At 36.0% G+C, this 14,961-nt stretch overlaps 1 protein-coding gene across 1 annotated transcript; it reads left to right on the top strand.

Moving 5' to 3' along the window:
• Nucleotides 1-5,249: 5,249 nt before the first annotated feature.
• Nucleotides 5,250-5,774, top strand: LOC145240209 (uncharacterized). The gene has a single exon (XM_080103794.1). The coding sequence runs from the start codon at nt 5,250-5,252 to the stop codon at nt 5,772-5,774; it is 525 nt and encodes a 174-aa protein (XP_079959920.1).
• Nucleotides 5,775-14,961: the final 9,187 nt, after the last annotated feature.

Genomic DNA, 14,961 nt, shown 5'->3' with positions numbered 1-14,961 from the left:
GGTCATCAAGAACTTGTTTATGTTGGACTTGAAGATGACTATATAATAGTCAGCTGGAAAGCAGGCAAATGGAAGAGAGTTCCATAGATGTGTGTGTGTGCGTGTATATATATATATATATATATATATATATATATATATATATATATATATATTAGTGATGGGATGATTCCAAAATTTATCCCGATTCCGATCCAATTACCGATACCATTCTAAATTCCCGATTCCGATTCGATTCCCAATTCTGATTCCGAGTCTTTTAATATTTATAAATATTTAATTAGAGATTTGTTGTTTTTTTTTGTCTTTGTTTTTATTTTTTCCGTAAATTTTCAAATTATTAAATAAATCCCAGGGTATATTTTTTCTCAAATGTTTTCCTTGTAATGTATTGCAAATTGAAAGACGACAAAAGGTTTATTTTGATTTTAAACAAAGCAAAAATGTATCAGTTCGTCGTTAGTGTACAACATGCTACTTGAAAGTTTTCATAAGCAGTTGAAAATAGTCGACGCCGTCGGAAAAATGAGAAAACGATGTAAGAACAAAATATTAATAACCCCTCCCCCTCGTTGTTACGAACGAATTTTTAAATAATAATGTTACAATTTAGAAACCCATTTTTAACATGGAGAGGGCGTTGGGCTTCGTTAACTATTATGTGCCTTCCTTCTATGAATGTTTAAATTTTATTTTAATCATATAAATTTGGTGGCTTATTAAATTGATTTGCTTTGCTGTAAAAAAATCACAAAACAAAAACAAGATGCAAATAATAACTAGCGGGACCTGTGGAAATTCCACAGGGGATTCATTCATATGTAATATATTGATGTTGGTATTCCTGGTGTAAATAGAAATGCTCTAGTATCACCGTAACTCTTGTTAAAACTGAAAAAGTATTTATCTAAGCTAGCAAGGGCGCCCAGCATAGCCAGATCGTTAAGTACGCTTAAATATGATATTTTAATTGTTGCAAATTTCGCATATATTATTTCAGAGTTAATGTTCTATCGATTTTTATATATTATAAAGTTGCGATTTCAAAAATAAAAAAAAATATCCATATGACTTTGGTGCATCAGCTTGTGTTCCTTCAGCTATGATCGAAACCGAAACCAAAACTTATGAAGAATTTTTGGTAAAATCATTTATAAAAAAATTAAATTCAGGAAAACTCGTACTCGGAATACTCGTACCCAGAAAACTCGTCCCTTTTTGCTAGGTAGGAAAACTGGTCCCTTATTGAATAAATATCGATTGAAAACACATTTTATAGCCGTTTTTGAAGGAGATATTGTTTTTTAAAGATACTATACTCCCTATAATATTAAAAAAAAATTTTTTTACTTGTTTACTGTTGTTTAAAAAAAAAATTAAATTGATTTTTCTAAATGTTTGTTTTCTAGCTAACTTTGTAATTTTTTAGTGGTTCAACTTATTTTAACGAGTTTTTAAAAGATTAAAACGATTAAAATTCCATTATTTCAAAATGTTCCGTTACAACATAGAGTTTTAATTGTGTTCAATTAATTTTTTTAATATTACGTTTTTACATGGCTCTTGTCAGCTCGCCAGATTAAAACCGATTTGAAAATATTATTGCACAAATATTAAGCATTTTATAGGCCCACCCCCGCCCTCATGTGTTGTTCCACCTCTTTTTACCGAACAAAATATGGAAGCCCGTAGGTAACCAAAAGAACGTTCAATAAAACCGTATTTGATATTTAATATACAATTGTTTATATTATTAATCATTAAACTGCGTAAATCTTATAATATTATTAATCATTAAACTGTGTAAATCTTAAAAACCTAACAAAATTATGACAAAGATTAATGATTAATTGCAGTCTGAAGAAGATAAACAAAGATTATAAAAAAATCATTAAGTCGCTTCTACTTTTCCATAGTTCGTATAGTTAACACAAGTCTGACGTCACGGGAACATGCGGTCCGTTTTTCACATTGTTTTGGGGATACCTTCTGTTCAATAATGTCCTTTTTTACATTTTATTTCAATAAATCGCTTCATAATACAAATACTGAGTAAGAAAAAAGTGGAGACAGTATTTTGCCTCTTCAGTGGTTCCGATAGCAGCCACGCGGAAAATGAGGGAAAACGTCAGCCGTCTTATAAGACATCAAAAATTACTGAAATATTGATAGGGAAAAAAGAAAAAGATACATGATGTCAAACTGATTCTGCTGTCACGTGACCTGTTTATTTCTAGAAATGTTGCGTGGGCGGCGGCATCTCGTGTCAAGGCTGAACAGTGCAGCAACTGCAGCATCTTTAGACAACACAAACATTAACGCAGATCAATACCCGACAGCGATACGTGGAGAAAATCAATGCTTTCCTTTGCTGTAGAAGCACAAATGAACCCTTACACTTGATGTTTTGTCAGTCAGAAATGACTTCTTTTTAGTAGTTTAAAGGCTTCAAAATGATTCATGCCAGTCGTTTGAATTTACATATTTATTGTATAAGAAAATATGGTTAAGTCAAGTCAAAAATTCAGTACGCAAAGTTAAGACACCGGATATGGACACGGTTTGTGTAAATATTGAATGGAAGTCACTAAGCATGAAACGAAATACAAAAATGTGGAAATAATTAATTTTAAAAAATTATTTTAGTTTTAACACTTTTTGTTTTATCACGAAACAATAAAAAATAATAATTTTTCATTTTTACAATTTTATAAATAGTTCTTTTTTGTTTGTTTTAAAAACTTGTTATCACGAAAAAAAATACAAAAAAAAACTAATAAGCATTTTTATTATTTACATTTGTATAAATAGCGTCTTTGTGAAATAATATATTTACATATTTCACAAGTTGTATTACAGAATTTTGTCATAAATGTGTGTTATCAAAAAAAAAAAGAAAAAAAAATTGTATAAAAAATAGTTTCTTAAGATGAATAAATGGAATTTTGTTATAAATAAATGTATGAAAGTTTTTTTTATTAACACTTCTTATGTTATCTATAAATGTAAAAGTGAAAATGTGTGTATGTATGTATGGATGTATTTATGTATGTATGTTCGCTTTTTGTGTATGTCGCGAAAGGTTTTTTCCCATGCCTTCTGGGTAGGCTCGCTCATACTTGTAACGATGTTATCGTTTCGTGTCGTTACAATCCTAGTTTTGTAACAACGTTATCATTTCGTTTCATGACAATCCTTGTTTTGTAACAACCATGCATGCGCACTGGAAATAAAGGCCTCCATGTTTTATATTTAAAACTAACTACACGCGTCTTTTCGTTTCTCTCTATTAACCAACCACACAACACGAGCTAACACAGCTTGACATGGTGGCAGCGGCGAGATAAAGGGAAAAATAAAATAAAACAACGATAAAAGTAAGACATTATATATATTTTTTTCGAACCAAAACTTCGTAAAACACACACACACGCTCGTTGAAGCTTGCAACAACACTACTACTACTATGGCTAATATATCGATACCAGTTCCCATTCTCGACTGGGACTCGCCTAACACTGCAGAGTCATTCAAGATATTCCAACGACGTTTGGAACTTTATTTCACAGCGAAGGGAACTAAAGAAGAGAAAGTGCCTATCATTCTACTCGCAACTGGCGAGGAAGGAATTCGTAGATACAACAGTTGGTCTATGTCAAACGAAGACCGGAGACGCCAACAAAATTTTCAACGCATTTTTGGAGCAGCTGGAACCGGCAACCAACCACCGTATATGTAGGCTCGAACTCAGTAGATACCAACAAAAACCCACCGAGACGACCGACATATTTCTAAACAGGTGTCGCTTACAGGCGAAGAAATGCGATTTCACAGTCCATGAAATGAACGAACGTTTAGTAGAAATACTGATAGCCAACACGCCCATACCGGACTTACAAAAAGAACTGTTGAACAAGCCGAAGGGCTACACAATAGAAGAGGCTGTGAAATTAGCACGCACATATGAAGCTTCAGTCGTGTATATAAACAAAATACACCAACTACATGGCCTGTCACAGATAGACACCATAAATCGCGGTGGTCGCAAACGCCAGGAAGGCAACAGAAATACCAGCAACTTGTGTAAAAATTGTGGACGGGACCACCGTTTTGGCAAGGAGCATTGCCCTGCCAAGAACGACATATGCAGCTCCTGCGGGAAAATGGGCCCTTGGGCCAAATTGTGCTTCTCAGCGAGACTCAGACCCAGGAAACAAGAAAAACCCTGGCATAAAAGCCGCAGCCAGCCAAGGCACAGACAACATGGAACAGGCCGAAAAGTCTACATGCGGCGATGGAGCACCTCACATTCAGCACTATTAACAGTGAACATCCACTGCACAAACAAAAAACAACACAAAATGAAGCGTTTGTCATTATAAACGTTATATTGACAGACCACCCAGGTACGCACAGCCTCAAACTGAAGGTAGACACGGGTGCACAGGCAAACACACTACCTTTACGCATATTCCGCAGTATGTGCCCCTCCGTCATAAACGAAGACGGAAACCCAATACCTGGATCACTAAACCCAACGAAATGCGTACTGACAACATACAACAACACTGAAATAAAATGCCATGGCACCACAAACATCAGGTGCAAATACAAGGACTCTTCATGGTTCAACACTCAATTTTATGTGGTCAACACTCCAGGACCAGCTATACTGGGCCTGCCAACATCTGTAGCCTTCAACGTTGTGACAATGAACTGTGCCATATCCGTTCAGCAACAGCCTATCAACAGCATATTTATACCCCGACAGATTCGACCGCATTGGCGAGTTCAAGAAAACACACAAGCTCACTGTCAACCCTAATACTCCATGCCACATAGACGCACCAAGAAGAACACCAATAGCCATGCGGGAGAAGATCAAGGCTGAACTAGACAAGATGGAGTCACAGAATGTCATTTGTCGTATTGAGGAGCCAACTGACTGGGTAAGCTCCCTTACATATGTAACCAAACGTGACAACACAATAAGGGTCTGCTTAGACCCAAGGGCACTAAACAAAGCCCTAATGCGGCCGTATCATCAAATCCCAACAGTTGAGGAACTCAATCACCGGTTTGCAGGTGCAAAATACTTCTCAAAACTGGATGCTAAGGCAGGATACTGGTCTATAAAGCTTGACCAGGAAAGCCAGATCCTGACCACTTTTCAAACACCATTTGGAAGGTACTGCTTCCAACGACTTCCATTTGGTTTAAACGTGAGCCAAGACATCTACCAGCTCGAGATGGACAGAATACTTGAGAAGTGCACAGGAACATGCGGTATAGTGGATGATATTGTTGTATATGGCTCAACAGAACGTGAACATGACAACAACCTAAGGCACCTCATGGAAGTCGCCACACAAGAGGGCCTCACAATGAATTCCAAGAAATGCGAGATAAAACGCCAGGAAATCTCCTTCTTCGGAAATATATACACCCATTCTGGAATGAAACCTGACCCAGCAAAGGTACGAGACCTACAGGAAATGCCAGAACCATGCAATAAAACAGAACTGGAACAGTTTCTAGGTGTAATGACATACCTATCCCGCTTTATTAAGGATTTCAGCTCAAAAACCACTGTATTACGTGACTTACTTCACAAAGAGTCAGAATTCCAATGGGAGCCACACCACCAGACGGTTTTCAAAAACCTGAAGAGTGAAGTGTCTGAAACGTCCCTGCTTCACTACTTTGACCCCAAGCGCCCAATCTACTTACACTGTGACGCAAATCTTCATGGAATAGGAGCAGCGCTTCTATAACCAGACTCAGCTGGCAATTTAATGCCTGTCTTATACGCAAGCAAGAGTCTGACACAAACAGAACAACGATACGCATGTATCGAGCGGGAACTACTGGCAATCGTGTTTGGCACACATAGATTCCACACATATTTATACGGTCATGGTTTCCAAATTGTCACTGACCACAAACCTCTTGTCATGATCATTGACAAACCTCTCACCTCAGCTCCAGCTCGCCTACAACGAATGCTCATCCAGCTACAGGGATATAATTTCAGATTATCCTATAACAAGGAATCCGAAAACATATTGGCTGATGGGTTATCACGCCTGCCATCACCTGGTAATTCGGACCCTATCGATCTGGATGTTCGAGTTGACACCATTCGTTTCTCTGCTGACCGCATTGAAAAACTGAGAGACTGCACACCTATCTCAAACGCCATACCCAGCCCCGCACAGCTACTCATGGGTAGACGAATCCAATCCCCAATTGCAACAAAAATAGAAAACAACCACCAAGATCAGGATCAAATATATGATGCTTTTAAACAAAGGCAACACAAGCAAAAGAAATATTTTGACCAGCATGCGCTCAAGGAAGACCTACCACCTTTATATCCTGGCCAGAGGGTAAGAGCATAAAACCCTACACACGGAAACTGGGACTTAGCAACCGTAGCTTCTCAAGCAGATGGTCCCCGATCATATCTCCTACAAACTGCAAACGGATATATGCTACGGAGAAACCGGCAGCATATTAGGAGTGCTCCAATAAGGCCAACACCACCACAAACGCCAAAGCATGTAACATTTGCAGAACCACCTGCATGAACAACTCAGTCTCCACAAAGAGACTCCCAACAATACACTCGCAGTGGCAGGATGGTACGACCACCATCAAAAATGAACTTGTGAACATTTTCTAGAGAATATAGCAAGCAATTCATGGGGCAGAATAATCCCCTGCTTCGCTGTAGCTATTCAGGCAGTCTACCCTGAATTAGCCCTTACCTTTTATCATATATTGAATATGCTCAATATCATAATCTTCATATTGGTAAAGGGGGGATGTAACGATGTTAACGTTTCGTTTCGTTACAATCCTAGTTTTGTAACAACGTTATCATTTTGTTTCATGACAATCCTTGTTTTGTAACAACCACGCATGCGCACTGGAAATAAAGGCCTCCATGTTTTATATTTAAAACTAACAACACGCGTCTTTTCGTTTCTCTCTATTAACCAACCACACAACACGAGCTAACACAGCTTGACAATACTTAAAACTTTTTATATTGCGTCTAAATCATAATAATTATGACTTAACAACGGGGGTCATGTGTGTATTTAATTAGCCCAAATTTTTTTTAGCTCGCCGCGAATGATCTGGCTTGCAGCGCAAAACTAGCTCAGACACCACGTCACTTCTTTGCACCTATTTATTTCGCTTCATAAACATTCACTTAACGCTCTTATCAGTTTCTTTCCGTCGTGGCCGAGACAGTTAGGTGTCTGGCTTTTTTTCCTTCGTGTCAAGGCTTCGGGGTTCAATCCTACCTTCCTACTAAAACTTTTTTTTTCTCTTACACCTCCAAACACCCGAGCAACGCCGGGTACCCCCCCCACTAGCCATAAAATATTTCCATATTTTAAATATTTAAAAAAATGGTACTTGTACAGTTTAATCAAGACATTAAAAAATGAAAATATTGAAAAAAAGGTTATATTGTACGTATCCGTTATGGAATGAAATTCTTTGAAAAAAATTCACTTAATTTGATCAAGTAGTTTTTTTGTTTTTTTTTCAGCGAAAAAACAATTTGTTATGATACCGATCAAAAGGTAGCCATGTTTCGATTTTTCAGTAGAAAAGCTTTTATTTAAGATGGGGAGGTGGGTGGTGGCATTTAGACTGAGTTATCTCCTCGTGGCTTGTTCTAAAACTCCAAACATGGCTACCTTCAGCACGCTCCTTTTTTTTTTTTTTTTTTTTTACAAGGAAGTCACCATAGGTGTATCAGAAGCGGCCATTAAAAATGCGTGATAAGAACTTTAATAATTCAACTTACTATCTTTCGAAGCTTATAACTACTTGTAAAATGTAATTCAAACCCTAATTTTTTTTTTCAATTAAAGGAGTAAAGACCAAATTTAAAAAACAATAATAGGTTTAATAGCAAATTATGCAATATTTGCTTTTTAAAATGGGTTTTCTTTAAAAAAGATTTAAAGAAAATCAATGAAATTTTACTTACTCGATTATACACTTTTAATACACATTTAATACACTCGGTCATGTGATTGAGTGCTGGAGAGTACATGTGATGCGAAAATCCGTGTTTGGAAATAGCCATGTTGGCTTGTTTGTATTCATGATGAAGGATTGACCACGTGAAGGTGACCTTGTCTACTGTAAAAAAACAAAAACAAAACTGCAATGGATGGCATCGTTCTGTTAAAATTTTGGGAAAAGAAGGTCACTTTGTGTTGATCAGACACGGAGGAGCATTTTCAGGATGCATCCATGTCACTTGATAAAGGTAGACTTGCAAAGTCCAAGAAATGAAGAAAATACAAATTCTTCAAATGGGATGGATGAAGTCTTGGAGAAGGTAGATGAAGGACAATATAAGAACAATTCTATTAGCAATAAAAAGGAACAGTAAAGTAGAAACAAAGTTGTAAAATATAAATTGAGAGGGATGAGGAGTGGAAGAAAGGAATGGTTATGAGCACACAACCAAAGTCAACAGGAAAATATAGCCATTGACTAAGTATAAAACTAGAAGGAGCGAATGAAAACTCTCTTTGTGTCAATTGGGATCATGTTGATCAACGGAGAAGACTTTCTCACGTAACAGAGGGAACAAGTAATCAGGAACGTGCAGTTTTGCTTACGTCTGAACAAGAACAAGGAGAAGATGTTATTGATGCAAAGAAAAAGGAACTGGAAAAATTGGAAAGTGGAAATTTTAAATTTTGGGGATTAAATGTTGAGCAAACAAGGAATGGGATTATAATAGATCAAAATCTATATACTCTATCTATAACGTCAACAGGCATAAAGAAAGGGAGATAATTAAGAAAGGTTGATGAATTGAGTGAGGATGAAAAGATGGAGCTAAAGAGATTGACAGGTCGAATGATGTGGGTAACCATCCAGACTCAACCAGATGTATCATTTGATGTATGTAGATTGAGTAATATTGGAAAATTCACAAAGGTGAAGTTCCTTTTTGAGGTAAGCAAGTCACTAATAAAATTAAAGTCAAGGACAGGTTTTATATCTTTCTCCATCTTGGAAAAATTTGGATGTGAATATTGTTTATTATTCAGATGCTACTTATGCTAGTTTGGAGGTTGGATCTTCACAAGTTGGCTTTATCATCATTGTTTGTGGTAAAATGAATAGGATGGCTCTTAAATGTCGATCATCAAAAAAACTTAATCATGAAACAAAAAGTCCATTAATTTCGGAAGCTGATGCTGGTATATTGATAGCCACCATGCTTCAGAAGATATTCAGTCTATCTAGATTGCCTGAGGTTCTTTGTAAAACAGACAATGTATCTCTGGTAGAAAACTTAAGTTCATCAAATATTGTGAGTGATCGGCATCTGAGAGTTGATGTAACCAGACTGAAGAAAATGATGGTGAAGAAAGAAAATCCAACTGAATGGATCAGGGATCAAGAACAGGTTGCAGATTGTCTGAATAAAATGGGAGTCTCTTTGGAAATTTTGAGAGATTTGTTGCTATGAAGATTTGTATTGCTTTTGTTTTATTTTATCTTTTTTTAGGTACTCTAGTTCTCATAATAAACATCAGCAATGTTAATATTTTAGTTAAAACAGTTGTATTATCTCTTCTTGTCTATGAATGAGGGCAACTCTGTTTGGAGTGATCTCTTTATTGTTGTTAATCTCTGAGTTAAGACAGTTGAGTTATCTCCCCTTATCTATAGATAAAAAAATCTGTTTGGAGTGACCTGCTCTTTGTTGTTGTTGTCGTTGTTGTTGTTGTTTTTGTGGAAATGAGTTTTGAGGAAGGAATACATAACATATAGGAGCAACTGAACTCATGAAAAAAAGATTTTAAAAACTACCTGGCACATATACTTGATGAACCAAGTGGAAGAGAGATATCAAACAATTGCACTTGAAGAAACGGTTAGAATCTAAAAAATCTCTGAGTTAGAATGTTAGGCATCTGGTAGAATGCTCCATCTGCAGTTAAAACAAAATAAGAAAATTGAAGATAAAAAAAGACAAAAACATGCAAGCAGGTAAAAACTACATAACAGATACGGTTATTAAACCAGACCTTGTCATATGGAACAAACAAAAACATTATTAGTGTAAGTGGTCTAAATAGAGTCAAGTGCAAAGACTTGCAACACAAGGTATTAGGACCTTAAAAATTACTTGATAGCAACTGTGTCTCTGAAAGAAATAAACATTATACCATATATGATAGGGGTAATTGGATAAATCATGAATAAATAAGACATTTAAAAAGTACATTGATATAATCCCTGTGAAACCAATCTGTTGCAAAGTCCATGTAGCAGCTCGAAAAGGGACAATGTTAACACTTAAAAGAGACATTAGATAAAAATCTGTTACATTATAACAATATGATTAAGCTGGATTAAATCCGACGATATGAAAATAGAGGTAGAAGGACCTGAATATTCAACGTTTCGCCTGATTTATGCAGGCTTTTTCAAGAGGGATGGTCATTGACGAGAGGGTCGGATGATGCCATCTTTCAAGTTAATATGCTATTTTATCTCAATTCAATTGTCTCTAATTTTTAAAAACTCCCTTCGTAATCTCGTTTCATTTTATTTACTTAATCTATCACGGTTATATTTCCAGATGCAATCTTTTAAATTTCTTCGATATTTTTGTAACCCAATTAATTTTCTTGTCTCAGTTTTTCAATTTATTTATTTTATTACTTTTTATTTTTAGACGTAATCGTTCAAATCAGTACACTAGTTTACTCTAATTTATTATTTTCTCTAATCATAAAATCTATATATGCATATAGGCATCTGATTTACATAAAGAAAACACGTTGCTCTCCCCCATTGTTATATAATGCTCCAAATCTTCCGACCCTCTCGTCAATGACCATCCCTCTTGAAAAAGCCCGCATAAATCAGGCGAAATGTTGAGTATTCAGGTCCTTCCACCTCCATTCTATTTTCATATATATATATATATATATATATATATATTAATGATGGGACGATTCCAATGTTTTTCCCAATTCCGATACAATTACCGATTCTGATTCTTTATCAATCTCTAAATATTTAACTATAATGTTGTTATTTTCCCCCCCGATTACTATAAAAACAAACTTGTTGGGAGGGGGGGGTGAGCTATAGTTTTAGTTTTACTAATAATTTAAAATCAATAATTATTTATCATTCTATTAGCAACAGTAGAAGATTTTGTTCTAAATAAAAGTTAAATAAAAAAAAGATATTTCAAGGAATCGTCGTTGGCATCCGAAAATAGCCATAATTTTTCTGATTCCAATACCAATCCCGATACCCTAAAAAGTTCTGATTTTCCTAATTCCTATTCCGATCCCAATTAATCGTCCCAACATTAATATATATATATATTGTAATGATTTCAGGATATAACCCTAACACCCTCTGTTGTCCGAGGGCTGGGCTGCATCCGTTGCTAACCTGGTTCACGGGAGCATACTTGTGATGTACTCTTGGCTGTGTTCATCACTCCCGGCTTGCAGGACCATAGATGCAACCCAGCAGGGCTACATTCTTACTTGTCTAGTGGTGGACCCCTCAAGCGTGACCAGACTCTCACTGGTCACTGGAAAATATCTCTCTGCTGCTCAGGGCACGCGAAATGTGCATGACGAAATGTGCAAGTCCGTGTTGCAACATTGTCGATTTCGGCCATCACTTTAGCTTCGTGCTGGATCCAGTCTATCTCTTTCATCATCTGGCGTCAGGGCACACCTGAAATAAACTGCATCTTCATTCAGGCCGGCAATCCAGAAACAAAGAAAAACTCGGGTTCATTTTCGTAAAAACCAAAAAAAATAATTATTTATAAATCATTTTACACTTGTTAAAAGTCGAGTTCTTTGATCCGAGCTTCATGATGCAGGTTGTATAACTTAAGTTTATCTAGTTAATTTCCACAAGAGCTTTTCAACTTAGCTCTTATGAGGGTTTTGCACCACCCCCCCAGGCGGGGCGAGAGTGATGTGGACATCTTGATGCCAGCCAGTAAAAAGACTCTAATTCTAAAAAAGCCAATCGTTTTTATAAAACTGGCCTCTTCCCCCCCCCCTCTGTCATATTGAAGATTACTTTTCTTTTTTTTTTTCCTCTGAACTTCTTTTTTTCTCTATCCCATTATCTTATTCTTTTCATTTTCTCTTTTCTTGTGAACTCTTCCTTCTCTTTCGTGACGATATCTCTCCCTAGGTTCAATTTTATTTGTTTATCTGTCCAACTAACTTATCACTGGCTTGGTGGCCTAGTATTTAAATACAACAGGTGGACCCAAATGACAGCATCTCCCAGACACCAAAGCAAACATTTTGAACCCAAGTCATTGTTTCCATAATATTTGAATTGTTCTTTCAGAAAACGATCCTGTATTGTTTTTCTGCCAAACTCAAGAATCTATATCATATTTATTTTTTTTTTTCCATTGAAATATTTTATTTCTTATGGACATTTTTGCCTCTTCTTATCACTACATAAGTACAAAATGGAAATTAAAACCGCTTTAAGAACAATTATTATCTATTATTTCTTTCTTCTTGATAAAGTCCTAGGGACATTTTTATTTTTTCTTGATCAAATATCAGACCCCCTCTCATACCTTCTCTTCCTCTATTTGTAAAGCAAGACCATCTGGTATCGCTGGGATCTTGGTACAGGCAGAGAGAGGGAATAAATAAATGAAAACAGGGTCCAAAAAGTGTTAACATGAAAGAAAACAGATTTAGAAAATGAAAACAAAAGATAGCAAAAAAAGGAAATAATAAATAAATAAATAATATTAATGTGAATAGCTCACCCTCCCCTCTCCATATCAAACATAGAAAAGGAAGTAGACGACTACTTCGCTCATTTTGAGATTTTAATATAGGCTGCCCGAAAGAATGCTGGACGATGCTACTGCAAACCAAATTGAGCAGCAAAGCACAAAAAACATATGCAGCGCTCCTAGCAGAAAATTGCGCAGACTATGAAAACATAAAGGCGGCTATCCTGAAAGGATATGAATTATTTCAACAAGCATACCAGCAAAAGTTTAGGGACATGAGAAAAAATGAAGGCCAGACCTATATGAAGTTTTCTAAGCAAAACGAGGGACATTTCGACCGATGGTGTAGCTCTAAAAGTGTAGAGGAAAATTACGACAAGTTGAGGCAACTGTTGTTAATAGAGGAATTTCAAAACTGCATTCCTGAGGATATGAGGCTACACTTGGCTAAGAAAAAAATAGAGACTGTGCTCGTCATAGCCAAATTAGTGGATAAATACATTATCACCCACAAAGATAGGATAAAACCTCATAAATCCATGCACCCACATGGTGAAGAAACTTATCTGTCTAGTGAAAAATGGGACAGCCCACAGGTGCTTATGGGGAATCCGTTATTCTCAGCCAACCCACTGTCATTCAGGCAGGAACCCAGACCCATAACTTGCTTCAACTGTAAGAAGTCGGATCACATGGCTGCAAACTGTTGGGCGAGGCGAAACACAGAACCTATTCAGGATACCCAAATCAAACCACAATAGTGGGTAAGAAGGTAGCAGAGTGATACAAACCCTTTGCATCAAGAGGACTTATTTCTCGAGACAAAAAGAGCTGGAGAATGACTATCAGCATTCTAAGAGACACGGGTCTGCTAATAAAACAGTCACGATTAAGGACATAGAAAATAAACCTATGAATATTCCATTACTTAGGGTTCATTTAAAATCTAATTGGAAGTCAAGAGAAATCACAGTAGAGGCAATTGGTAGCTTACCTATGAAAGGCATAGTGATGATACTAGGTAATGACATTGCGGGAGAACAAGAAAGAACCCGGGATTCGAGCTCAGTCAAGCTTATTCCATAAAAGTAACAATAGGTAGAGAAAGGCTAGTAATGTCTATTCTGTAAGAAATTGGCTATATACAAGAGGTCATCTCCCACTAGATTGTAAAGTTGATTTTGTATTGTCAAGGTAAGAAAGAGCACTCTTAGCAGCATCTTTCCAGATGTGGCAGCAGTATTCTATCTTAGGACATTTGAAATAAGTCTTAATTTACTCAATTTTTTTTTTTTACAAATTTCTAAAACGATGGTAATCTGTTGGTGCAAGGTTTGGAGAATATGGTGGGTGATGCATAATTTCCCAGGTACATTTTTCTAGATATTTGATCTTTTGTGCATTGTGAAGTGTACAGTTATTATGAAATATATTTAAAATAATAGTTGGAGAAATGTACAAAAATACAAATACTAAATACATTCTTAAAAAAACAGGTGTCTCCAAAAAGTGACTTCTGACTTTTTGAAAAATCTGGTTAGTTATTGATTATTTTTCTATCCTTGTCACTTTCTTTTATATATGATAAAAGGTTTTATTGATCCTACCTCTGTACAACATATGTCGATCTTCATTGTTTCTTTGCTGTTATGTCATATATGCGTCAGAAATGCAAGCAATGATTTCTTGAATGTCCACCATTAGCAGGAAGTACATAACCCGTAAGGAAATGTAACTCATATCCGTTCCCTCCTGTATATTTCTATTTTTAAGAAAATTTAATGCACACCAAAAAGAAAAAAAAAAAAAAACAGACAAAAAACAAGACCACAGCATTAATAAAAATGCATCCAGTTAAAGATTTAACTGAAAAATCTAATTAAAAAAACTTGCATCAAGCCATTATACATTTTTATTAGAAAAATGTTGACTGTGATCCCAGTAATATCCCCTAGTAGAACTCTTCAATTAGGAAAGATGAAAAAGTGATCTACTCCCCATAACAGAAGCTCAATAAAGGATGCTCCTTGAGGCATAGTGAAATTCAATGTTGTATGTTCGTTTTAGTCTTTATATGTGTTGAGATACCATAACAATTTATAAAATAACCATTTCAGTTTGTAACTGTAATCAAACTTCAACAAATCAGGAAT

This window comes from Euprymna scolopes, chromosome 19 (genome assembly GCF_053919585.1).
Source record: "Euprymna scolopes isolate OS-2025 chromosome 19, ASM5391958v1, whole genome shotgun sequence".
Taxonomy (NCBI): Eukaryota; Metazoa; Mollusca; class Cephalopoda; order Sepiida; family Sepiolidae; genus Euprymna; species Euprymna scolopes.
Note: the sequence above shows the minus strand (reverse complement) of the source record. Positions and strands in the feature narration are given on the sequence as shown.

Coding starts and splice junctions, on each gene's coding strand:
- LOC145240209 (XM_080103794.1), top strand. CDS start 5,250: ATGGACAGAATACTTGAGAAGTGCACAGGAACATGCGGTATAGTGGAT.